This window comes from Brassica napus, chromosome A3, assembly GCF_020379485.1.
Source record: "Brassica napus cultivar Da-Ae chromosome A3, Da-Ae, whole genome shotgun sequence".
Lineage (NCBI taxonomy): Eukaryota > Viridiplantae > Streptophyta > Magnoliopsida > Brassicales > Brassicaceae > Brassica > Brassica napus.
The window spans coordinates 12,256,081-12,279,580 of record NC_063436.1 but is presented as its reverse complement, the minus strand read 5'-3'; the positions used below and the strand labels follow the sequence as shown (position 1 = coordinate 12,279,580).

The 23,500-nt window shown below is 37.9% G+C and overlaps 5 protein-coding genes and 1 pseudogene across 9 annotated transcripts; 2 read left to right on the top strand and 4 right to left on the bottom strand.

Annotated features, from left to right (window-relative positions):
* Positions 1–396: 396 nt before the first annotated feature.
* On the top strand, positions 397–1,367 carry LOC125606894 (thylakoid lumenal 19 kDa protein, chloroplastic). Its single transcript, XM_048775932.1, has one exon. It carries the CDS (start codon positions 520–522, stop codon positions 1,231–1,233), a length of 714 nt encoding a protein of 237 aa, XP_048631889.1. The 5' UTR covers positions 397–519; the 3' UTR covers positions 1,234–1,367.
* Positions 1,257–2,754, bottom strand: LOC125606893 (fasciclin-like arabinogalactan protein 3). The gene has a single exon (XM_048775931.1). It carries the CDS (start codon positions 2,650–2,652, stop codon positions 1,810–1,812), a length of 843 nt encoding a protein of 280 aa, XP_048631888.1. The 5' UTR covers positions 2,653–2,754; the 3' UTR covers positions 1,257–1,809.
* A 232-nt stretch (positions 2,755–2,986) lies between these two features.
* Positions 2,987–7,739, top strand: LOC106401150 (annotated as a pseudogene).
* Positions 7,740–8,269: 530 nt separating this feature from the next.
* Positions 8,270–13,191, bottom strand: LOC106441947 (B3 domain-containing protein REM13-like). 2 transcript variants are annotated; one of them, XM_048775930.1, is made up of 10 exons: positions 13,034–13,191; positions 12,498–12,932; positions 12,009–12,417; positions 11,802–11,923; positions 10,956–11,432; positions 10,411–10,875; positions 9,912–10,292; positions 9,443–9,814; positions 9,162–9,337; positions 8,270–9,007 (listed from the first exon to the last, which is right to left on the bottom strand). In XM_048775930.1, exons 1-8 carry the CDS (start codon positions 13,106–13,108, stop codon positions 9,566–9,568), a joined length of 2,613 nt encoding a protein of 870 aa, XP_048631887.1. In that variant the 5' UTR covers positions 13,109–13,191; the 3' UTR covers positions 8,270–9,007; positions 9,162–9,337; positions 9,443–9,565. The 2 variants fall into 2 exon arrangements, with proteins under 2 accessions (XP_048631887.1, XP_048631886.1); XM_048775929.1 differs by having other exon boundaries at positions 9,194–9,337.
* Positions 13,192–13,575: 384 nt separating this feature from the next.
* LOC106438381 (B3 domain-containing protein REM-like 1) lies at positions 13,576–18,589 on the bottom strand. 4 transcript variants are annotated; one of them, XM_022716094.2, is made up of 13 exons: positions 18,330–18,589; positions 18,166–18,246; positions 17,944–18,056; positions 17,451–17,594; positions 16,891–17,367; positions 16,421–16,800; positions 16,215–16,318; positions 15,971–16,039; positions 15,768–15,886; positions 15,087–15,209; positions 14,517–14,996; positions 14,024–14,434; positions 13,576–13,932 (listed from the first exon to the last, which is right to left on the bottom strand). In XM_022716094.2, exons 1-13 carry the CDS (start codon positions 18,403–18,405, stop codon positions 13,666–13,668), a joined length of 2,844 nt encoding a protein of 947 aa, XP_022571815.1. In that variant the 5' UTR covers positions 18,406–18,589; the 3' UTR covers positions 13,576–13,665. The 4 variants fall into 4 exon arrangements, with proteins under 4 accessions (XP_022571815.1, XP_013734967.1, XP_022571816.1 ...); XM_013879513.3 differs by having other exon boundaries at positions 16,215–16,800; XM_022716095.2 differs by lacking the exon at positions 15,971–16,039.
* Positions 18,590–20,509: 1,920 nt separating this feature from the next.
* LOC106443702 (21 kDa protein-like) lies at positions 20,510–21,306 on the bottom strand. The gene has a single exon (XM_013885250.3). The coding sequence runs from the start codon at positions 21,223–21,225 to the stop codon at positions 20,602–20,604; it is 624 nt and encodes a 207-aa protein (XP_013740704.1). The 5' UTR covers positions 21,226–21,306; the 3' UTR covers positions 20,510–20,601.
* Between the last annotated feature and the right edge of the window lie 2,194 nt (positions 21,307–23,500).

Genomic DNA, 23,500 nt, shown 5'->3' with positions numbered 1-23,500 from the left:
TAGTATATATATTTAGATGGACCAGTTTATTTCTTTAAAAATTTTAAAAATGAAAATCACATTGTTAGTTGTTCTTCTATATCAGAAACTTCCACACGGTTGATCATCTTAAAATTATGTTGCATAATCGTCAACGGATCGAGTCCCTTGCCGCAGACTTTGGAATTTTTGAAACATTAGTTGATAATAATTGTAAGGTAAGAAAATTTTCGTCATCTCTTGTTTGAGCCTATCCCATGACATAATCTTTGATTTGTGACATATGTTGGAAGGATTGCCTTGAAAGAAAAAAAAAAAGTGAATGCATTGCCTTGTTCAGTTATCTCTACGTTCATGTTACTTTTCAAACCTCTCGCTTTTGTTCATGTAAGGGAAGCGACACATACATAATATGATAAAAGTTTTGGGCTTGTTCGAAGATATGAAAACCGAAGCTGCTGAAAGAAGCGGAGGGTTTCAAATGAATAAGAGAGGGGGGTATTGTAACGTTATCCAAACCAAATCTAAACTAATAATAATATGGCCACTAAAATCTTCTCTCCAACTCCCTCCGTCATCTCCTCAACCTTAGCCACCACCAAAACGCCGGTCCTCCCCAAGGCAATAGTATCGCGATGTCTAGGCACCTCTCTTTCTGCCGTTGTCGCCGCGACTGCCGTCCTGACGATGGTTCCGGCGTTGCCTGCCGCGGGTGAGGGGAACCAAGCCTACAAATTATACTACGGGACAGCAGCTAGCGCGGCGAACTACGGGGGATACGGAGGGAACTCGGACAGGAAGACATCGGCGGAGTATGTGTACGACGTGCCGGAAGGGTGGAAGGAGAGGCTGGTGTCCAAGGTGGAGAAGGGCACAAACGGGACAGACAGCGAATTTTACAACCCCAAGAAGAGGACAGAGAAGGAGTACCTTACGTTCTTGTCGGGGTTCAGACAGCTGGCTCCGAGGGATGTGATCCTTAACAACCTGGCCTTGTCAGACGTGGAGCTCCAGGATCTGATAGCAGGCGCTGATAAAGTGGTGTCTGAGGAGAAGAAGGATGAAGAGACAGGGCAGGTGTACTATCTGTACGAGATCGATGGAGTAGGGAAGCACAGTCTGATCACAGTCACTTGCGCTAAGAACAAGCTCTATGCCCATTTCGTCAACGCCCCTGCGCCCGAGTGGAACCGCGACCAAGACACATTAACCCACCTTCGGGACTCCTTCAAGACCGTATCTTCTTCTTCTTGACTTTCCTCTTCCTTTCTTGTTGTCACTGTATTCAATTTGTATGTATCAATATCATCAATCATCCTTGTTGGAGATTATCTTGGTGAATATTGTATATGGAAGAGTTGAAGTTTGCAATCCTTATCTCATCTGAATTAACTCTATTTATTAATAGTTCCTCGGACAAAACCAAATTGCCAAACATTTCTGGATGTTTAGCTCTGAAGTCGTTAGGTTCCGATTGAAATGAAAGACATATATATTGCAGACTATTCCATATGGTAAAGATTCAGGAGGGTGCTGCCTTGAACCGTTTCCATAGTGCTAATTTGAATTTTGTTTTTTTTTGCTAGTTTGAAAATTTATTGTTCGAATGTAACACGTTGAATTGATGAATGAAGATAAACACACATAGGTTACAATATCTCAGTAAAAATTTCACATTGTTGAACATCACACTTTAATTCCCTAATGATAAATGATTTTGAGGTTTATTAATGTGAGTAGAATTTGTTAAGTATTGATCCACTTCATATCACCATGTTCGATTCCCATATTCAGTTAACTGTCCTCGACTCTGCTCTGTCTTAAACCATTTTAGAACCCAGCAAAACTAGCCACCAACCCGAGAACGAGAACGGCACCAAAACTCAAACCTGTGCTAGAAGCAGAAGTAGGTGGTTCAACTTCATCAGCTGCTGCCATTTTCTTCTTACCAGCATTCCCTGGAGCCGGAGCAGGAGAACCATCTTCTGATGGGGCTGATGCAGGTGCGGTTTCTGGAGCTGCGCCAGGAGGAGAATCTGCGTAATCCTCCTCCTCGGCTGGTCCAGGAGCTGGAGTGGCTGCAGCCTTCTTGGGAGATGGAGACGGTGGTGGTGTCATGGGTGGTGGTGGAGGAACCTGAACCGGAGATCCGAGTCCAGGAGCCACAATGGGCATGCTGATTTGGATCACAGAGAGATTGTACGGGTTGCGGAACACGGTAGTGATGTATTCAGCGGTTTGAGGAGCGCCTTTCACACCAGACCCAAAGTAAATCTTTCCGTTAGTTTTGGTGCAGTTGAGGAAACCGTTTTGCTGCTGGCCCAAACCGGTAGATTGGTAAAGGGTAGTGAGCAATGTGCTCCTGTCCTTTAGAGCCTTGAGCTTGAGCTCATCAAAGTAGTCAAGAACTACATGATTCATAAGAACGTTCTTGAGCTCCTCCTCAGGTCTACCAGAGATGGAACCGATAGCATCGTTGCTGAGAGCTAGCACGGTGATTGTCTGACGTTTGTTGATAATAGGGGTGAGCTCGGTCTTGCCGAAAAGCTCAACCATGGTGCTGAATTCAGGGTATTTCTCGAGTGCTCGGGTTATGTTAACGGCTGATACAATGGAAGAAACACCGAATAAGATGGCGAGACAGAGGAGAGAAGACGAAGCCTTGAGATCCATCTTCTGGGTGTTTATTTATTTCTCACCCTTATTTTCAATAGTAGAATCCAGATCTCAAAGCCTGAGTTTGCAATAAAATGTTTGATTGGTATATATACACACGCCTTGAGAGGAGCTCAAGATTAATGGTGGAGAGACATTTTCGAAGATTATGTTTTGGCCAAATATGAACTTGTCTTTTTCTTGTTGTCACCTCTATATTTGGCTTTAGACTGTTTTATTTTCTACCTTTAGTTTGCTAGTTAGCGATCTTGACAAAAATAATTCTTCTTAAAGAATGTGAGATGTTGCAACATAATACAGCTAGAATGTAGTCAATTTTGATAAGTCCATCCTTATCCTTATTTAGTCAATCCTTCAACAACTTAGGACTGTCAGATAGACTTTATTTCGAACTAAGGGGTAACCCGCGCTTTGCGCGGAGTTTATTATTTAGATGTTATGTATTTGTTTGATTTGTGTATTCTGATAATTGTGTAGGTCATATGGGTAATGCATAGTGTAAGTTTATTCGTTATTCTGTTACAAAAAAAAAAGTTTATTTGTTATAAGTGATCCGGTGATCGTTTTTTTTCTTCTAATTTAATTATTATTATTTTATAAAAATAAAAATTAGAATTAAAATTAGAAATTGTTAAATATATAAATAGATTAATCTGTACAAAGTGCGGACATCAACTAGTTCACTAATATCATAGTTGCCGACAAAACTGAACTGTCTCTATCTACTGGTTAACCGCACTCTAGATGATCAAAGCCCGACATGCTGAAGTAATACTCTTGTCGAGTATAAAAGACCATCGCCTTCCAGTGACTGCTGACTAACACAACCGAAAAATACAGGAAAGTCACTAGATCAAGAACTTGTTAGTAACGTTCCCCCAACTTGTTTGTATTTTACAAATACACGTCAACATCAAAGTTATTATGCAAATTAAAAGAAATAGTAAAGTCGTTTCGGGTACATATTTTTAATCGAGGCTTATTTGTTGTTGCCTACTTTGTAATTCTTTTGGTTTCTAAATTTCACTTAAATTAGACTAAAGACTTAAGATCATACCTTGCTTGGGTTCTTGTACGATCTTCTGCTCTTTCAACTTTCTCTTTTTCCTTTAAAGTTTCTTAAAAAATGGTTTTTTGGGTCCGCACAAGGATATATATAAAGTTCCATACCTGCTCTGTTTGATCATTGTGGCTTTCAGATTTAAAGGCATTTCCACCAACTCTTCTTTTTTTCAGCTGTTCTTGTTTATTTTCTTATAATCACCCCTTAAAACCTCTTGTAGCATCTGCATTGTTCTGCTCATCTAGCTAAAGTGTTGTGTTTGTAACTTTTGTATAGCTGATGCCAGTAGCCCCGGTTGGTTTTGTTTCTGTGAAAATGCATACTTGTTTTTAGAAAACTTTTGATTGATCTTTCTTACTGCTTTCTTAGGATAAATGGTGGGGTTTTAAAGGTAATACTCATTAAGTACGAACAAATGGTCGATCTTGCATATCTCTGTTCTAACCTTGGTTTTAGGGTTTAAGGTTTTAGCTTTCATATTAGTTTTTTAAAACGCTAGATGAGCTCCTCAATTTGGTCGTTTTAATTAATAAAGTTAGTTCAAAGTCGGTGTCAGGAATCTGATAAATAAAATCTCATTTTATCTTGGTATAAGAGTTTGTGATTGATCTAATCACTGTTGGTACATTTCTATTGTCGTGTTCATAGGGCTTGATCCAGCTTTTGGGCTATTTTGAGAGCCATTGGGGTCAAATTGCATCGCAAACTTATTGGTTGGAGGTGACTTAAGGGATGGCAGAGAGGACAAGCAAAACAGGAGGAGAAGTTGTTATCAATGTTCCAGATAAAGGAGAAGCAGCAGCATCTCATTCAACCGATACAAATAGGAAATCATTTTCAAGGTCAGTTTACTCTAAGCCCAATTCAAGGTTTGCAAAACAGCAGTCTTATCGATTCGATGAGACTGTAGTAGAGGAAATTGTTGGAACCACCCCTAGGGTTGGTGCAGCAACACTGAATGAAGTTGATGAAGAGGAGACAGACGAAAATGAGGAAATCTACGAAAAGGTTAAGCTACACCGAGTTAAGCGAAGTGGAATTAAACTTCGGGCTTTGCTTGAACTGGCAGTGTTTGTTGCCATCTTATGCACTTTGGTTGTGAGTTTAACCGTTGATAAGGTGAACAAGCATTTGATATGGGGTTTGGAATTTTGGAAATGGTGTGTATTTGTGATGGTGACGCTAAGCGGCATGTTCATGACGAACTGGTTCATGCACTTAGCAGTGTTCATCATAGAAAGGAACTATCTCCTACGAAAAAAGGTTTTGTACTTTGTGCATGGTTTGAAGAAGAATGTTCAAGTCTTCATTTGGTTCAGCCTGGTTCTTGTTGCTTGGATATTTCTGTTCGAGGAAGACAACAAACACTCTCGTAAGACCAAAAAATTTCTCGACCTTGTAACTTGGACTATTGTTTCGCTTCTCGTGGGGTCAATCCTTTTCTTGGTGAAGACGTTTGCCTTGAAAGTACTTGCTTCAAAGTTCAACGTCAGAAACTTCTTTGAGAGAATTCAAGAGTCTGTCTTCCACCAATACGTTCTCCAGACCCTCTCGGGACCTCCGCATGTAGAAGAAGCAGAGAGAGTTGGGTGCAAGCCAAAGAGGGGACACCTAAGCTTCATGAGCACCGAGGATGGATCAGTGAAAGGGAAGAAAGTGCTTGACATGGGAAAAGTTCACAAGATGAAACAAGAGAAGGTCTCTGCTTTGGCAATGCGAGTTTTGATTGAAGCTGTGAGAGCTTCAGGTCTCTCGACCATATCTAGCACTTTAGATGAGTGTATCAATAGGAGAGGGAAACATGATAAAGAAATAACTAATGAGATGGAAGCTGTGGCTGCTGCTTATGATATCTTCAAAAATGTTGCTCAGCCGAACCGCAAGTGAGTAGTAAAGATATACTCTGCTTTCTTCTAGTTTGCATCTTAAGTCATATATACAATACTTGATATTGTATCTTTTCAGTTACATAAATGAAGATGATCTGTTGAGGTTCATGATAAAGGAAGAGGTGGACCTTGTACTTCCATTAATAGAAGGTACCGAGACCGGGAAAATCACACGGAAAGCTTTTACAGAATGGGTGGTAACATTCTTCAAACACTTCTCCAAATATAAGTTTCCTCTATTTCATGGTTGCCCTTGAAGACGCTATAAGCAAGTCTTTAGTTTTTGTGTCCATGTGTAATTTAGAGAAGTTGAAAAACAAATATATATATACATATATATATATATATATATGTGTGCATAAGAATCTATTGCCATATATTTTTTGACAGATTAAAGTTTAGACAAGTCGGAAAGCTCTAGGACATTCATTGGACGACACAAAAACAGCGGTTAAGCAGGTGGACAAACTAATAGCTGGAGTCTTGACCATTATCACCTTCATCATTTGGTTAATACTTCTTGATATAGCATCGACCAAGTTTTTGTTGGTCTTCTCCTCACAATTTGTGGGTCTTGCTTTTATGATTGGAAGCACTTGCAAGAACATCTTTGAGTCATTTGTGTTTGTGTTTGTGATGCACCCTTATGATGTCGGTGACCGTTGCGTTGTCGAGGGTGTAATGGTAAATAACTTTTGAGGTTTTATTTTATTTTTGTTCACTATTAACACATCTAATCTATGAATTTCTCTTTTGAAGTTGCTGGTTGAAGAAATACATCTTTTAACTACCGTATTCCTCAAGATTGACAACGAGAAAGTGTTCTATCCAAATGCGGTTTTAATAACTAAATCAATAAGCAATTTCTACAGAAGTCCAGACATGGGAGATTTTATAGAACTCTCCATTTCATTTTCAACACCCGCTGCGAAAATAGCCACTTTCAAGAAAAGAATTGGAGAGTAAGTATCAAGCAAAACCAAACCTCTTTAGTATTCACACATCAGTGTATATTAGCGAGCAAGTGGTATGTTTTTTTTTGGATCAGATACTTGGTGAAGAACCCACATCATTGGTATCCAGAACCGATGTTGATGGTGAAGGCGATTGAGAATGTGAATAAACTGAAGATGAATCTTCTAGTCCAGCACACCATCAACTTCCAAAATTTTGGAGAGAAGAATCTCAGGAGAACCGAACTGTTCATAGCTATCAAGGGAGTTCTCGAGGAGCTTGAGATTGATTACACCCTCCTTCCTCAAGATGTTCATCTCACCAGTCACAAGTGATTGTTTCTTTGTTTCTTTGTTTCTTTCCATTTGCATTTATTTCACTACTACTTGTTTGTTCACCTGTTTTGCTTCCGTTTGATAATTCAACTCTTAAATCTCGGTTTGGATTTGTATTTCTTTTCTGAAGATACTTATATGTATCCTTTCTTTTTTGAGCGGAAGATATACTGCTTAAAAAAACAGAGTTTTCCTCATTAATTTGGGCAGTGCAGGCCGTTTGGTCTTTAAGCTATAAGAAACTAACCTTCGACAGAGATAATGAGACTGTATTACCATTCTCAACACAAATATCTCAAACCTAAAACTAAAAGTCTATATTGACACAAGCGTTGAACTTCAACTCAGTAATCTTCTCCCATAGGACACGTTCTGCAAACATTTGTACTGATATATTGACTAAAATTCTATTACCAATAGTACACAATAGATTTTTAAGATTGTAGATTTTTATTTGAAATGGTAAACTTAGGGCTGGACAAAATATCCGGATCCGAAAAGCTAAACCGAATTCGATCCAAAAAATTAGTATCGAATCAGAACCGGAATTGATTAAAAATCCCAATTGAATCCAAAATTTTAATATCCTAAAAACTGTAACTGAACCAAATTATTTTGGGTAACCAAACCTGATCCGAACCAAAATATTTTGGATATACGAAGATATCTAAATACTAATATATTAGATGATAATATGCGCGCATGCGCGAAGTGAATTTTTTATACTAATGTTTATTCATTAAATGGTTTTAACATTTTGCAACACTACCATCGTTATCGATTGTAAAATGACGAATACAAATGTTGGTATCTTATATGTATCATCGTTGTTGAAGAGTTAACATTTACAATCCATTTTAATTATTTTTAAGACTTCATATGTACAAAAGGAAATTAAGTTTTGCGGCTGACATAAATCACCAAGACCAGATAGGCAACATCGATTGTAAAATGATGAAAAATGATTAGATTTTATGTTCTCGATTTGTATACTATTGATTCTCCATAAGTGATTTCATTTTCTATCTCTATAAAATTGTTCTTTCGTACTTGTTTCATTGATATGAGTTTTGTTTCTCTTTTTAACTTATTCTATGAATTCGGTGAATTACGTAAGTGTTAATTTAAAAAAAAATGGACATTTGTAAAAATTATTTTCACTCCAGATACATATCGAATAATTAAATTTTTGAAGAAAATTACCGGTAAACTCCATTCACATGTTAGTGTTCCAATCTAATATATCAAACTGTTATAGAATGTAAGTGCAGACTTAAAATATAAATGTTTGTCTAGTATATATATATACCACTTTGGTATAAAAATCATCTAATTCTAGAACAACAAAACAAATTACTTATTTTATAAATCAATGATTTTGAAGTTTATTTATTTAAGACTATACCGATAAAAAAACATATATAATATTTTATTATTCTAGTATATGTAAATTATGTATAAACTAAGAATTATTTAGTTTTTTAAATGATAAATCCGAAAACTTATAATAAATATACGCCTCTTGAGTCTTTTCTCATCTTGGTTGCTCTCTTCATCGCTGTCAGATTCTGTGGAAAGAGACTCTATTTCTTCAGCTTCTGAGCCCTCATCTTCTTTGGATTCTCTGTGGGAGGGAGACTTACGTAGAAGCAGTGTTCCTCCTCTTTTGATGAGTTTGAAAGTGAAGATATCTCCAGCCTTGAGTCCATTGGCACTACAGAAACTTCTCCACCCTCGTGTGATGTAACTTTTTCCACATTGTCTTTGTTTTAAAGCTGAATCCATGATCTACCTTTTTCATTCATCAGAACAATATCTCCACATCTTGTCTCTGGACCATTTTCCCTCACAAAACTCTTTGGAAGATTCTGAAAATTCAATACAATAAAATCAACTCCACTTTCACTGAGCACTGAAAAGGATATGGAAGCGCCATGTTATCCTCTGACTCTCGGGGTAATAGGCAAGAAGGAAAGGGAAGGGCGGATCCGCACAAGCATCTCGCAGATCATGTGTAGTAGCTCCTCCGGTAGCAGAGACCAGTCTGGCATGGACAATGTATGCTTTTCCATTACAGATTGTACCATTTTTGTTGACGAAGACTGAGGCAGCTGCGATTTTGAAACATACGAGAAAAATAACAGTTTTGAAAACCCGAATTGAAACTGAAACATTAACAGAGAAGATCAATCGCATAAACAGGACTATATCTGAACTGAGACCACAATAACATACTTTAACCAATCAAAAAGCTGTAACAGTCACCTCTGAGCGAGTTATACAAAGATCCAACTCACCGAAGTTGTAACAGTCTTCTTATATGTCTGAGTCGAGTTAGAGAGAGACAGAACACAACTCAACGAAGTTGATCTCTTCTTCTGACTCTGACTCTCTGGAGGACAAACGACGAATCGGAGTTTTTCCCCTTTGGATCAGTTTTTCTGAAGCAATATGCAAACACAAACACAAAGCCAAACCCAGCTCTCAGTTAGCTTCTTCTCAGAGAGGCAAACAAATATATAATAAGAAGGACAAATAGAAAGTACCAAGTGGCCGTGGAAGCCAGGAAGAAGAGGCTTGAAGACTACTATCACCATTCGTCGAGCTTCTTCTTTTTGGTTGGTTCAAATCAACTAAGGGATCTTCAATTTACATCCTGTTTTTATTTATTAGCCTCCTGAGAACATAACTTTAAGTACAGGAGCTGTTTCGTCTTGCTCTTTAATGCACTCCAAAGTGAAAGATTCTCCTAACTTGACGCCATTAGCTTCACAAAACTCACCCCAACCACTTTCCACAGCAACAATTCCTTCTCTTGACAGTAGATATGCCGACAATTCTACTTCATTTTCATCCAAAAGAGTTATCTTCCCAAGTTTGTTGATGCCATTAGCCTTCAAGAACTGACTAGGAAGAATCTGCAACAATAGATGAACAAAGACATCTCATTACCAATATAAAATTCAAGACAAACTATATTCACCTCTGTAACAAATTTTGTTTCAATCGACTTACCAGCATACAGGCTTTGACATCTTCATGTTTTAGTGTTAACGTCACGAACCGGGCATGGATTTCTGTAGATGAATCTCTCGTTCTTGATTCTGTGTCTTCCATGTAAATGGACTCTTTCTTGTTAGCTTTTGAACTCTCAGACTCCGTACGGAGAAACCTGATCATAGGAGTCTCATCTTCCCAGATTGACTCCAATGTAACGGATTCTCCTGCCTTAAACTCGTTTTCTTTAGCAAAAGCTGTCCAGCCTTTTCCCAACTTCATTCTTCCGTCTCCTTCCTGTATAAGATTTGCCATCCACTTTGTATCATCTTTTCCCAACAGATATATCATTCCAGGCTTGTCCATGCAACTCTTCCTCAAGAATGGTATTGGAAGACGCTGAAAAAAGATTTGAAAGGAGAATAAAGTAATATACAAACTTCTTGATAAACCATTAAGATAAGTACAATAGAGAGAAACTGACTGTTTTAGGCAAGAGTTGATTGTGTGAACTTACCATTCTATTACATCGGAGACTGGTAGGGGTGATTGCTAATGTCAGGAATTGCTTTTGGCTCGATGTAGTTGAATCTCTCCCTCTGATATTAATCTTTTCTCTTTCCCATGACATTTTCTCCTCTTTGTCATTCTCATCTTTACTAATCTTATCTCTGATTCTCCGATCTATAGAAAGAGACTGTTTCTTGATAGCTTCTAAATACTCTTCTTCGTCTTTGTCACCCGTAGATTCTGCACAGCATAAACTAAAGGAAGGAGTTGTGTCTTCCCATATCAACTTGAGCGTGAATCCAGACTCTACCCCATTTGCTTTGACAAAATCTTTCCAACCCTTTCCCAGTCTCATCAGTCCTTTCTTGTCCAGTAGAAGTCGTGTCAGCCACTTTGTACCATCTTTACCCAACAGATATATCTCCCCAGGCTTGTTGATTCCATTCTCCTTCACGAATAGCTTTGGAAGAGTCTGGAGATATTTGAACAGAGGTCAAATAAAATACATCATAACCAATAATGGCAGAATCATGCGTGGGTTTCGATACTCACCAATTTATCCAGTGTGGCATAATAAGGTGGGAGCGTAAATGTTATGAATCGCTTATAACATGGTGAATATGATGAATATGACACAGGTCTTTGCTCCGGTTTACTCTTCTTTTCTTCTATATCCATTAATGTCTCTTCTTCATTTCTCTCCCTTTCTATGTCTTCTTCCTCATTGCTAACTTCTGTGGAATGAGCTTCAAAACAATCTTTTTGGCTTCTACTATCGATGGATTCCATAGGGCAGAAACTGAGCACAGGAGTTTCCTCGTTTGCCACTAGTTTAAACGTAAAGAAGCCTCCTGCTTGTAGACCGTTTTTGTCACAGAAACTTCTCCAACCCGGGCTTATGTAGAAAATATCAGAAGATTCGTTGAAGCCCAGATCCATTGCCCATGATCTTCCCCCACCATCAATTAAAACAATCTTGCGGCATTTTCTTGTAAGACCATTTGAGCTTGTAAAATATCGTGGAAGATACTGCAAACACCAGATTAACATCACGGGTCAGATCTCATGAATTTTTCTTTAGTTTTACGACTAACCAACTTAACAATAATATAGCAAACATTAACATGAATAATTCAATATGCATGCAGGAAAGTAGGCAAATAAGACAAGTCAAAGCAGTTCGAATGAAACCAAACTAGACCAAGCAGAGTCAAAGTAAACGACGACGAATCAAATCCAACTTGAAGTTTAAATACCTAAGACATCTTGTGTCAGGACAGAACCAAAACAAAATTGAGGTTCAACCAAACGGAATTAGACTACACCTAATGTGCAGCACTAGAAACAGCATGCAAAAGCTATTAGTATGAGATTTTGGTAAATGGAGAAGTAAAATACCAGTGTATCAGAGTCTAGACTCGAATCCGTGACAAAGGCCACAAAACATGAGTTGTCTAATGAAGAAGAAGTCGCTTCTGTTCCATGACTGTCCGTCTTTACTTTCTTGTTTATAGGAACCTCTATACCAGAAACATCCCGCATGTTACAACCTCATGATATACTGATACTATATATAACAACAGAATACAAGAGAAGTAAAAATACCCTCAAAATCACCAACATCTCTCCCTCGCAGATGAATCTTTTGCCTCTCCCACGACCTTTTCTCCTCTTTGATATTCTCATCTTTGCCGGGCTTGTCTCTAATTCTCCTATCTATTGAAAGAGACTGTTTCTTGATAGATTCTAAACACTCTTCTTCATCTTTGTCACTCGCCGATTCTGGACAGCATAAACTAAAGGAAGGAGTAGTGTCTTCCCACATCAACTTGAGCGTGAATCCTGTCTCTAGCCCATTTGCTTTGACAAATTCTTTCCAACCCTTTCCGAAACTCATTATTCCTTTCTTGTCAAGTAGAAGGGTGATCGGCCACTTTGTACCATCTTTACCCAACACACATATCTCCGCAGGCTTGCTGATGCCATTCTCCTTGACGAATGGATTTGGAAGAGTCTGTACATATTTGAACAGAGGTCAAATAAAAAGCATCATAATGACATAATCACGAGTTTGTTTATTATTGATGAACTTACCAATCTACAAAGTGTGGCATATTCAGGCGGGAGCGTAAACGTTACGAATCGCTTATGACATGGTGAATATGATGAATATGACACAGGTGGCTTAAGCTTCTTCTTTATTAATGACGTGTCTTCTCTTGAATGAGCTTCAGAACAGTTTCTTGTAACAGCATCAATGTTTTGTCGTGGAGGATTAATGTGTTGGATCAGAGAGAAACTGGGTCCTAGATCAGAAACATGGAAGACAATACCTCCTTCGTATCGGACAAGGACGACGTTGCCGATGTGAAGATTGTTAGCGACGGCGAAGTCTCCCCAGCCATCATTAAGTATCCGACCAGTCAGTTTGACTTTCCAGGTTATGTCGAGGGAGGAGTCCGATTTGAGCTCCGCCGTGGTCGTCTCCAAGTCCTTGATATAATTCGAGAAGAAGTCTGAGGGAATCGTCTACACAAACAAACATAAGAAGAAGAAGAAGAAAAAGGATATGATTATTTTATCAATTAGAAGAAACTGATCGAAGAATGAAGAAAACGTGTAGAGTTTACGAGGTGAGTTTGAAAGCCAGGAAGAAGAGTGTGGAAGAACTGCGGCGGGCTAAGAAGCGTTGTTGATTTCGCCATTGATTGATTTGTCGAAGCTCACTGAAGGAACAGAACGACTCGCGTATCGTAAATTCATCATTTGGGGTGTAATCAGATCTACTTAAAAATGTTTTGGTGCCCAGTCGAATTTTTTAAAGTTTAACCCGCCCAATCCTGAATCCGATTAACAAACCTTTAGCCTATTTGATTTTTTATTAATCGGATTTAGGATTGGGCGGGTTCAACTTTTACAAATTCGATTGGGCCCCAAAACATTTTGAGTAGATCTAATTACACCCCAAATGATGAATTCGACATACTTCAAAGAGTCGATATTGTTATCGACACATTTTAATAGTTTTGATGGTTTTGAAACACATTACCCTATAGTTCGGATAGCTATAAAACTTTTTATGGTTTGGTTTTGGACCTTTTGGTTACATTTGGGTTTTCAATTTTCTTAACAATAGTTTTTCATGTGTGACATAAGGTACAACAGGTTAAAGGACATTGCTAGAAAGCTACCTGTTAAATGATATATTTAGAATCTGTCTGTGATGATATCCATAGAAACATGTTGAATAAAAGCTTACTAATTAACATTTATTATGTATATGGTATCCGTAGTTGGAGTAGAACTTGAAAACATGGTCAGCGTCTTGTGTGGGAATGAGTTCCAAAACGAAAGACTCTCCTACCATCACCCCATTAGCCTCACAGAAACCTTTCCATCCATTCTCCAAAGCGATTGTTCCATCTTTTGACAATAAATATGCAAACCACTTCATCCCACTTCTACCCAACAGAGTTATCTTTCCAGGGTTCATGATGCCATTAGTCCTCATGAATTGACTCGGAAGTTGCTGCGAGATATGTGTTAATAATATAACAATTAGAATTGTAGACAGAAACTAACCCCACCTCTAAAGCTAGAGACTCGTTTGATGGGCTTACCAGTTTACAATCTCTGACACCTTCAGGTGTAAGTGTTAATATCACGGTTCGGTAATGGATTTCTGAAGATGATGAATATCTTCTTTTCTCCAACTCCCATGAACTACTCCTGTTCTCTGCTTTCCTGGTCTTGTTTCCCGACTGTTTTGAAACCTCGCTATCATTGCTAGACTCTACACGGAGCAAACTGAGCACAGGAGTTGCGTTTTCCCAAATTGACTCCAACGTAATGGAGTCGCCTGTCTTTAAGCCATTTGCTTTAGCAAAATCTTTCCACCCTTTTCCCAAGCTCATTCTACCTCTTTTTTCCAGAAGAAGACTAACCAGCCACTTAACACCATCTTTACCCAGTAGAGTTATTTCTCCAGGCTTGTTCATGCTGTTATCCGTCATAAATTCCAATGGAAGACGCTAGAAAAAGATTTGAACAGAGAACTAAAGCATGCCATTTCGTTATGCAGTAAAACCAACAAGAAATGATTGATGAACTCACCAGTCTACCATGTTTGAGACTGTCAGGTGTGATTGTTAGTGTCAGACATCGGTTTTGGCTTAGTACAGTTGAATCTCTCCATATCAGAAGATTTGTCTCTCTCTCCCATGACCTGCTCTCCTTTTTCCTGTTTTCATCATCTTTGCTGATCTCTTTTCCGCAGCTAAGGACTATGGGAAGAGGCTCTTTCTCGATTGTTTCTGAACACTCACCTCCTCCTTCTCTACTGTCAATGCTGCACTCCGGAGGGCACAAACTGAGAACAGGAGTTTCGTCTTCCCAATTCAACTTGAGCGTGAAGGATTCACCTGTCTTTAAACCGTTTGCTTTAACAAAACTTTTCCAACCGTCGCCCAAAGTCATTCTTCCTCTGCTTTCCAGGAGAAGATTTGCCAGCCACTTTGAACCGTCTTTACCTAACAGATATATCTTCCCAGGCTTGTTTATGCCATTCTCCCTTGTGAATTGCATTGGAAGACGCTGTAGAGGTTTGAGCAAGCGTCAAAACCAACAAGAATAGACTAGAGAAAAACTAGCCCTCTGAATCAGAAGTTGTTATGACGATCTTACCAGTCTACAATTCCTGACATCAACAGGTGCAAGTGTGAATGTTGCTACTTGTTTCTCGCTTGACAAATATGATGAAACTATCTGTGTCGGACTATTTGAGCTTGTAGAATCTTGTGGAAGATGCTGCATATACCAGCAGTTTAAGACAAGGGTCAGATAAAGTCATTCAAGACTGATCAACATAAGGGTTAAGATCAATCCCTCAATACAATGACACACTTTAGTTAGGCTTCTAGATGAAACACGTTAAGAGGGGGAAATAAACCAAACCAAACAAACAAAACAACATCAAAAGGAATTTAGGTTTACTTACAGAAAATTTACTTCCAAACTATTAATGAAACTGAAGTAAACTGACAAAATGCATATAGTTATATAAGATGTAACAATTAACGAGAACCAAATCAAATTGTTGCTGAACTAGTCTATCAAACCAAAATACCATCCTGGGAGAAACTGTTCACTTGAGAGACCGATTTGCAAATCAGCATGGAAAGGGGTTCAGGCATTTTAAGCATTTCCTCATGTGACCAAGCTAGTTTTTCTAGTTTGACGTTTCATGACAAATCAAAACTGAAATGCCTACCACTAGAAGAACAGTTCAATTAGCTATCAGTATGCATAAACTTCAGCATGAGATTTAAGTTAATGAAGGAGTAAAGTAAACTGAATAATAATCACCGGTGCATCCGTGTGTAGATTAGAAGCTGTGGCATGGGCTACAAAACAAGAGCGTTCTGGTGAAGAATCTGCTTCTGTTCCCGGGTTGTTCTTCTTCGCCTTCTTCTTTCTTGGAAGCTCTGTAGAAACACCCCACCAAAGCAATTAACCTTAGAATTATCCATTTATAGTACTACAATGAAATGGCGGAGAAATAGATATACCAATGTTGTACTGATCATCTCCATCATATAATGAAAAGCCTGTTTCTTTTCTTATTATTGAAATTCTACCTGTATCAGAAAAACCCTAAAACTGTTTACCATTCACAATAACGTCTGCCAGAAACAGCTTCAATTTTCAGTTCTTAAGTTATAGCTTTCAGTTAACATATTACTCTTAAAACTTTAACTAAAACAACTCTCCACATTAACTTGTGTTTGAAAGATAAATATAATCTGATCTTACCAATGTTTTCCTGATCACTGTTGCTGCTTGGAGCTAGCACATTTTGAATCTCAGAGAATCTAGGTCCTAAATCTGAGACTTGGAACATCATATCTCCTTCATCTCTGAAAACAACAATTTCGCCAATTTGATAACCATGACGAACTATTTCAGGTGAAAGTGTTGATATCTCAAATCGGTTTTGGTTCAGTAAAGATGAATCTAGCCTTGTAAGAGGGTATATTCTGCTCTCTTCTCTGTTGCTCTCTAGTGTCCTGGTCTTGTTTCCACTGCTAGGTTCTGTGAAAGCAGACTCCTTCTCTCTTGCTTTTGAGCACTCACCTTGCTGCCTTCTATCATCTGTTGACTCTATGTGGAGCAACCTGAGCACAGGAGTTGAGTCTTCCCATATTGACTCCAACGTGATGGAGTCACCAGTCTTTAAGCCGTTTGCCTTAGCAAAGTCTTTCCATCCCTTTCCCAAACACATTCGCCCCCTTCTTTCTAGTAGAAGACTTGCCAGCCACTTTGCACCATCTTTACCCAAGAGAGTTATATCCCCAGGCCTGTTCATGCTATTTTCCGTCATGAATTCCAATGGAAGACGCTACAAAAGATGTAAACGAAGAATTTAATTTAAGAAAAATACCCTTCTGTTATGCGATGATATTGACCAAGAATTGATTGATGAATTTACCAGTCTACCATGTCTGAGACTGTCAGGTGTAATTGTTAATGTCAGGAATCGGTTTTGGCTTGCTGAACTTGAATCTCTCGATCGCAGATGATTCTTCTCGCTCTCCCATGAACTGCTCTCATCTTTCCTGTTGTCATATTTGATAACTTCGGTTCCGCTGCTAGGTCTTATGGGAAGAGACTCATTCCCGCTTGCTTCTGAACACTCTCCTTCTGCTCTAATGCCAATGCTATGATGATCTGTAGGGCATAAACTGAGAACAGGAGTTGTGTCTTCCCAATTCAACTCCAGTGTGTAGGATTCACCGATCTTTAAGCCGTTAGCTTTAACAAATGATTTCCAGCCGTCTCCCACAGTCATTCTTCCTCTGCTTTCCTGGAGAAGGTTAGCCAGCCACTTTGAACCATCGTTACCCAACAGATATATTTTGCCAGGCTTATTGATGCCATTCTCCCTCGAGAATTGCATTGGAAGACGCTGTAGAGAATCGAACAAGGCGTCAGAAGCAATAAAGAGAAACCTGACCCTTTTGAATCAAGAATTGGTATGACTAATCTTACCAGTCTACAATGTCTGACATCAACAGGTGCAAGTGTAAATGTTACGAATCGTGTCCCCATTGACGATATTATCCGTTTCGGACTACATTTCTTGTCACATTTCCCTTTAAGACCACCTAAGCTTGTGAAATCTTGTGTAAGAAACTGTAGCCACAAAATTAACACGAGTCACATCAAATGAACTGGTAAGTAGACTAAGTTAAAAGTAGGAAAAATAATCCAAATCAAATCAAACAAAAGTATAATGAAAGATTGTTTTACTTCAACAAAGTTTCTCCCAGACCACACTGAAATAAAATCGACAAAATACATATCTTCAAACTGAAGTTGACTAACAAAGGAAACCAAAATGAGTAGTGATTAATGCCTAGATGACACTGATGATCACTCTGGATAAATTTTCATATCACTTTTGAACATAACAAAAACTTTAAAATGTGTCTACCTATAGAAGCAACAACTCAATTAGCTAATGAGAATAACGAAAACGCACCACCGGTGTATATGTGTGTAGACTCGTAGCTGTGGTGGCATCCGCAACAATACAAGAATGCCTTGATGAAGATCCTTTTTCAGTTTCTGAATAGTTTCTCTTTCTTGGAAGCTCTGTATCAGAAAACACCATCATATATTGCTTTTATATTTAAATTGAAATAAATCTCACCGGAGGGAGCTAACAAAAACAGGAGAGAGAGAGAGAGAGAGAGAGAGAGACCATCGTTGTCCTGGTTATCACCATGATTTGATGAAAAGCCTGCTTCTTGTCTTGCGTAAGGATGCTTCTTGTTCATCGAACCTGTATTAGAAAGAAACAGTTTTCCCTCAGCTTCAAGGTTGCAGTCTTTCTTAATTTAATTAAGATCACGAGATCGATCATACCGATGTTGTCCTGACCATTGTTGCTGCTTGGAGTCTCTACGTCTCTGTGTCCTAAATCTGAGACCTGGAACATCATGTTTCAAAAACGAAGAAACTCGCCGCCTGAGACTTTAGCTCCGTTGTCTCCTTCTCAACCCTAGAAATTTTCTCAAATCAACACAACTTTCTTCTACTGCCTCTCCAAGATTTGTTTTTTTTCAGAGAATGAGTAATTCGCCATCATCGAAAGTTGAATTCTCGAAGAGTAAGGTTAACCCATTTGAGTGGTAATTTGCAATTTTTTTTAAACCTTTTTTTTAGCCTATTCTCATAAATAACATTTCGATCCATATCATAATAAATCAGCGTTAAAAAAAAACATTTTGATCCGGATTGCATGTCTTGTATAGCATCCTTGTTTCGGAGTCTGAGCTGGATCAGTCCAAGGATGCATATTTAGTTGGACTGATCAGACGAGCCAAACAAATTTGACATGTCTTCTAGATAATAATGATCGGGTTAAGATAATGTTGTAGAATCCGGACATAACAATTGACCTTGTCAGATTAAATTGGTCGGGTTTCAGAGAAGGCAGTTGGACTTGTCTTCCGAGATCAGTTAGTTAGTTAGTGTAGAGACTGATTGATATACATTCTGGCAGGAACGGATACTGAAATAAGTACGTCCTGATAAACCAGTTACTAAGCAGTTATCGAGCAATTATCAAAACGGTTACCAGAGCAGTTCCAGAGTAGTTATTAGATGCTTAACTGACAAGGACAGTTGAGTCTATAAACTGCTAAGGCGATTATAGAGCAATTGGAACTGTTGGGAGTTAATGAGAAACTGTCGAGGACAGTTACAAACTAATTGGGACGCGCGGGAGTAGTTATGGAAAGCGACGGTTTTGGAAAGAAAACCGTCCAACCATCCTTAAAATCTGATTTTCGCGGACAAAAATGGGGATTACGAATTTCTGGACAAAGAAAACATAGAGATATATATATAGAGAGAAGAACCGAGAGAAAAAGGGGAGAAACTTATCGAGATATACCGAGTTCGTGGAGAAGGACTGATCGAGTTCTAATCCGGCTGTCCAAGTGTCGAGCGATGGGGTTGGCGGCTTAGACTGAGTCGTGTAAGGCGGGCAGCATACTGAGCGATGGATCACGATGGGTGCACTGGAGCGTACGACGGTTGGGATTACAGCGTACTGATCGCAAACCCAGTATGATAACTCCGATCGGGTCCGTTTCCAATGGGAGGATCGTCAGTATCGCATCTGTTGGACTGACAAGGTGCTGGCAGTTACGATCGGTACATGTGGTTTGGGTTTGATCGCGAGGCAGTGGGTTTGAAAGAGCCAGCACATGTCTCAGATTAATTCTTGTTTTATGAGCTACATTTTATTGATTTTCATTTTATTTTGAAGGAAGTTTGTTTTGGAAATCTTAATATTTCAAAATATTAAATTAATTGGTGATTTGATATATTTTATTGATGATTTAAGTTCATCATAAAGATTTTCAATATTATGTAGCTTCAAATTTCAAAATCCAATGTGATTTCAATTATTATAGCCTTTATTCTTAAAATTTTGGTGGAATCTCAATTTTATCATAAGTTTGATAAAAAATCAATTTTATCCTTGAGTTTTTTTTTTTATAAATACCTTAAATTTATGGTAGAAATAAAATAAATTTTATAAATTATTTATAAAATTTTAAGAACAAATTGTAAAATATTTATAGAAGTTTATAAACTCAACCCACCCACTAAATACTAAATCCTAGACAATAATCGATAAACCAAAATGTTACAGTATTTTAATTAAATTTATTTTTTAAAAAGTGATAGCCAACTTAGAATATTTTAAGCAATTTCTTTAAAAAGTTTTGTATCCTTTAAAAATTATTTATTTATTGTGACTGCAATAAGTCAATAGACTAATTGTTGCAATTTGCAATTAAAAAGTATGGCTGCAAAATTCTCAACCTATTAATCCTAGTCATATAAATAAGGTTGATGCATCAACAATTTAGCATTACAATTTGAATCAAGTAGAAATGGATTCTAAACTGTCGTAAACTTTGAAAGATTGAGATATAAAAATTATGTATAAAATTATAGTTCACATTTTATATAATTATTTTCAAATAAGCACAGTTAAAAATCTAGTTATTGATTAAATTTTATGTATGATATAATTACGAGATCAAGAAGTGATATACAACGTATTAATTATGGCAAGAATGTCATTTATGATCAAAACACAAGCTGGTGGAGGCAACGGTCATGGACGTCTGGCTCTGTACCTAGCAGCAGCGTAGTGCTCGATGAAGGCGAGGGCATTGCTTGTGGTTTCTTCCACATTTTTCACCTTCCCTTTAATTGTTGCCTTCAACTTGCTCATCCTCCGCCCCGGGAACTGACTCACGCATGTCTCGGCGTCTGTGAGAGCTGTGCTTGTCCACGTCTGCAGGTTGTTTATGTGCCAGTCCAGATCTAATTGTCTCTTTCCGCCTCTCCTGTTGACTCTGTTCAGCTCCGCTATTGCTAGGCTCAGTTGGTCAACGCTGTCTCTGATTTGGGTCAAGCAGTCGTGTACCAATGCATAGTATTTAGGCCTTAGCGTCTCCAGGTTTGTTACCTCTTTTGACAAGAACGCCTTTGTGTACTTGGCTCGGTAGAGACTTGCTTTGAGTGCGAATCGGGCCAGGTCCTGTGGATTTTGCATAGCCCTTGAACGCACGTAACGAGACAGCGACCGGACGCACAGGTTTTGGTATAAGGTTGTTCGGCACCAAGAGTCCACGTAGGCCTTCGTGTTGTAGTCTTTTCTTGCTGCTACCGAGGAAAATATGATGTGAGGAAGTAGGGAGAGTAACACGAGGATCAGTTTGTTGTTAGCTGCCATGGTGATGAGGAGAGACTATTTGTGAGCTTAGATAATTATATGGGTAGATGGTATATATAACAATTACATGTCGTTGCGTGTGTTTATAAATAGATATGCATCAATTTGCATGGCACGTGAATAGATGTGGTCCATGTGCTGGAATGAGCTGGTTGTATGATCAATATAGCTATCATTTGAAGGAAAGTTATAAGAAGGCCGGTAAGCAAGTAGTACTATATAATATATATAGTATCTTCCTACTAGCAAGGCAGTTGACCGGATTCCAGTTCCCAACGTGACTGGCATATATGGAACAGGATCTACGTTTTTATAGACATGGTTGTAAACTTCTAAACTTATAGTTATTGGTTGTAGACACACACGCGTTGTGGAGCGAGATACACGTGAAGTGAGGGTTTAAGTGTTGACCCAAAGAATGCGGCAGGGGAGAAGAAGGAAAGGGATAGATCGAAGCTCGTGGCCAACAAGATCCTTATTTAACTCTCTAAGCAAAGCTGCACAAACTTACATTCCATCTGAGATGATACCTATCCGACAACACATTTAAACTCCATGCGTGTCTTCTCGATTCTCGGAGACACTATAACTTTATAACCAATTCATTGCAAGTTGTATGAAGAACTAGGATTACTATTGTAAACTTGTCCATTGGATTTAAAATTTTTGATTGAATTTGAAGAAATTATAGTTTCCATTAAATTTTAGTGTTATTTAATCATGTATTTCATCAATTTTTTTATAAGAAAAAATTCTGTTATTGGATTAATTATTTGTAATCATTCTTCTAAAATCTTATAAAATTTTGTGGTATTCAATTTACTAATTTCCTAATTTCATTAAATATTTGTGTTATTTTTGGGTGAATTTTGTGGTAATTTTATTTGAAAAATAATTGATTGGAAAATTCACTACAAATACCAATTGTGTCTCTTTAACATGAGATTTAAAGATAATTATTCATATATTTATCTATCAATATATACATCAATACTGTTGATCATTACAATACAATAAATTTGAAATTATATAATTTCCACTTTAAATTTTATAATATGTTAAAATCTTGGCAAATGATAATATATTATTTGTCGTAATTTATGTTGCCATGGACACACCCATTAAAATAATTGTTATCCCAAATTTAGTAAATGAGTTTTTTTTTTTATAACGAACGGCTATTCTATTACTCAAACTTGAGGTGGTTTGGATAATCAGACCGGAATAGAATAACCAACAAAACAAAGTTCTCTATAGAAAGACCACACCGTCCTAGCTAAAGAATCTAAAATCTGATTTTGCGCTCGTAGAATATGAATGATCTTGAAATCCGGGAAGCATATCTCTAGAGTCTCTATCTTCTCCAATTTTGTAGCAAAACTTGGCCATACATGAGACTCCTTAATCATGATGATTAAATCTTTGCAATCCATCCCGAAGCTCTGTTATGTCGAATAATAAAGCATACTCTCCATCGCCCATCGTAGTGTTTCCACTTCTGAATATAAGGCAGACTCTCGTGTGAAAAATTTCGTGTCTCCATAAGTTGAACCTTCCTCAAGATGTCCATCCAAACTCATCCACACCCGCTGAACTGAGTTGTGGATGTCCATGACCCATTTATCATGCATATATTACCTAAGCTTAAGACTTTGGGATCCTCAGTACTATGATCTTGTGGAATTGATGTCACCATCTCGTTTGCATTGAACCAGACTTTGCACTCACTCTCTGCATAACGAACTAGTTCCAATGGATCCTTGTCTATTCTCCTAAAGAATTTGTCATTTTGGGGCTTTCAAATATGTCAGATTATCTAGGGATAAGTATCTTTGTCTAATTGTGGCTCGACAATGTTGTTCTTTCTCCAGAAGAGATAATCCATATTAGCGTAAATACTTGGTGCTGGAAAGATATATGGATTTCTTGGTGTCGATGATAGGGATCAAGGTTGTAAAACTGGCGGACATTAGTAAATGAGTTATAAAGATGATTTTTGTATTCAAATATTGTATTATCCCTAGTGAATATAATTAGTTCGGTTACAATTATTTTGGTTTTTTTTGTCTAGTTAATTATACTGTTACAAATTATGAGAAACATTACATGGATGATATTAAATCAATCTTATAAGGATTCACGTCTGATTGCATCATTCTGAACCATTCTATGAGATCTCTTGTAATGGAAGTATTTTATTCATATATTTTTTTGAAATGAATTTTCTTTGTGTATATGAAAAAATACATAAAGAAGAAAAACCCGGACGAACTTA

Coding starts and splice junctions, on each gene's coding strand:
- LOC125606894 (XM_048775932.1), top strand. CDS start 520: ATGGCCACTAAAATCTTCTCTCCAACTCCCTCCGTCATCTCCTCAACC.
- LOC125606893 (XM_048775931.1), bottom strand. CDS start 2,652: ATGGATCTCAAGGCTTCGTCTTCTCTCCTCTGTCTCGCCATCTTATTC.
- LOC106441947 (XM_048775930.1), bottom strand. CDS start 13,108: ATGGCGAAATCAACAACGCTTCTTAGCCCGCCGCAGTTCTTCCACACT. Junction 11,924..12,008: donor AGATGTTGGTGATTTTGAGG/GTATTTTTACTT, acceptor TTTCTGGTATAG/AGGTTCCTATAAACAAGAAA. Junction 11,433..11,801: donor GTCTAGACTCTGATACACTG/GTATTTTACTTC, acceptor TGGTGTTTGCAG/TATCTTCCACGATATTTTAC.
- LOC106438381 (XM_013879513.3), bottom strand. CDS start 18,405: ATGATGTTCCAGGTCTCAGATTTAGGACACAGAGACGTAGAGACTCCA. Junction 18,247..18,329: donor CAATGGTCAGGACAACATCG/GTATGATCGATC, acceptor TTTCTAATACAG/GTTCGATGAACAAGAAGCAT. Junction 14,435..14,516: donor GTCTCAAACATGGTAGACTG/GTGAGTTCATCA, acceptor ATCTTTTTCTAG/CGTCTTCCATTGGAATTTAT.
- LOC106443702 (XM_013885250.3), bottom strand. CDS start 21,225: ATGGCAGCTAACAACAAACTGATCCTCGTGTTACTCTCCCTACTTCCT.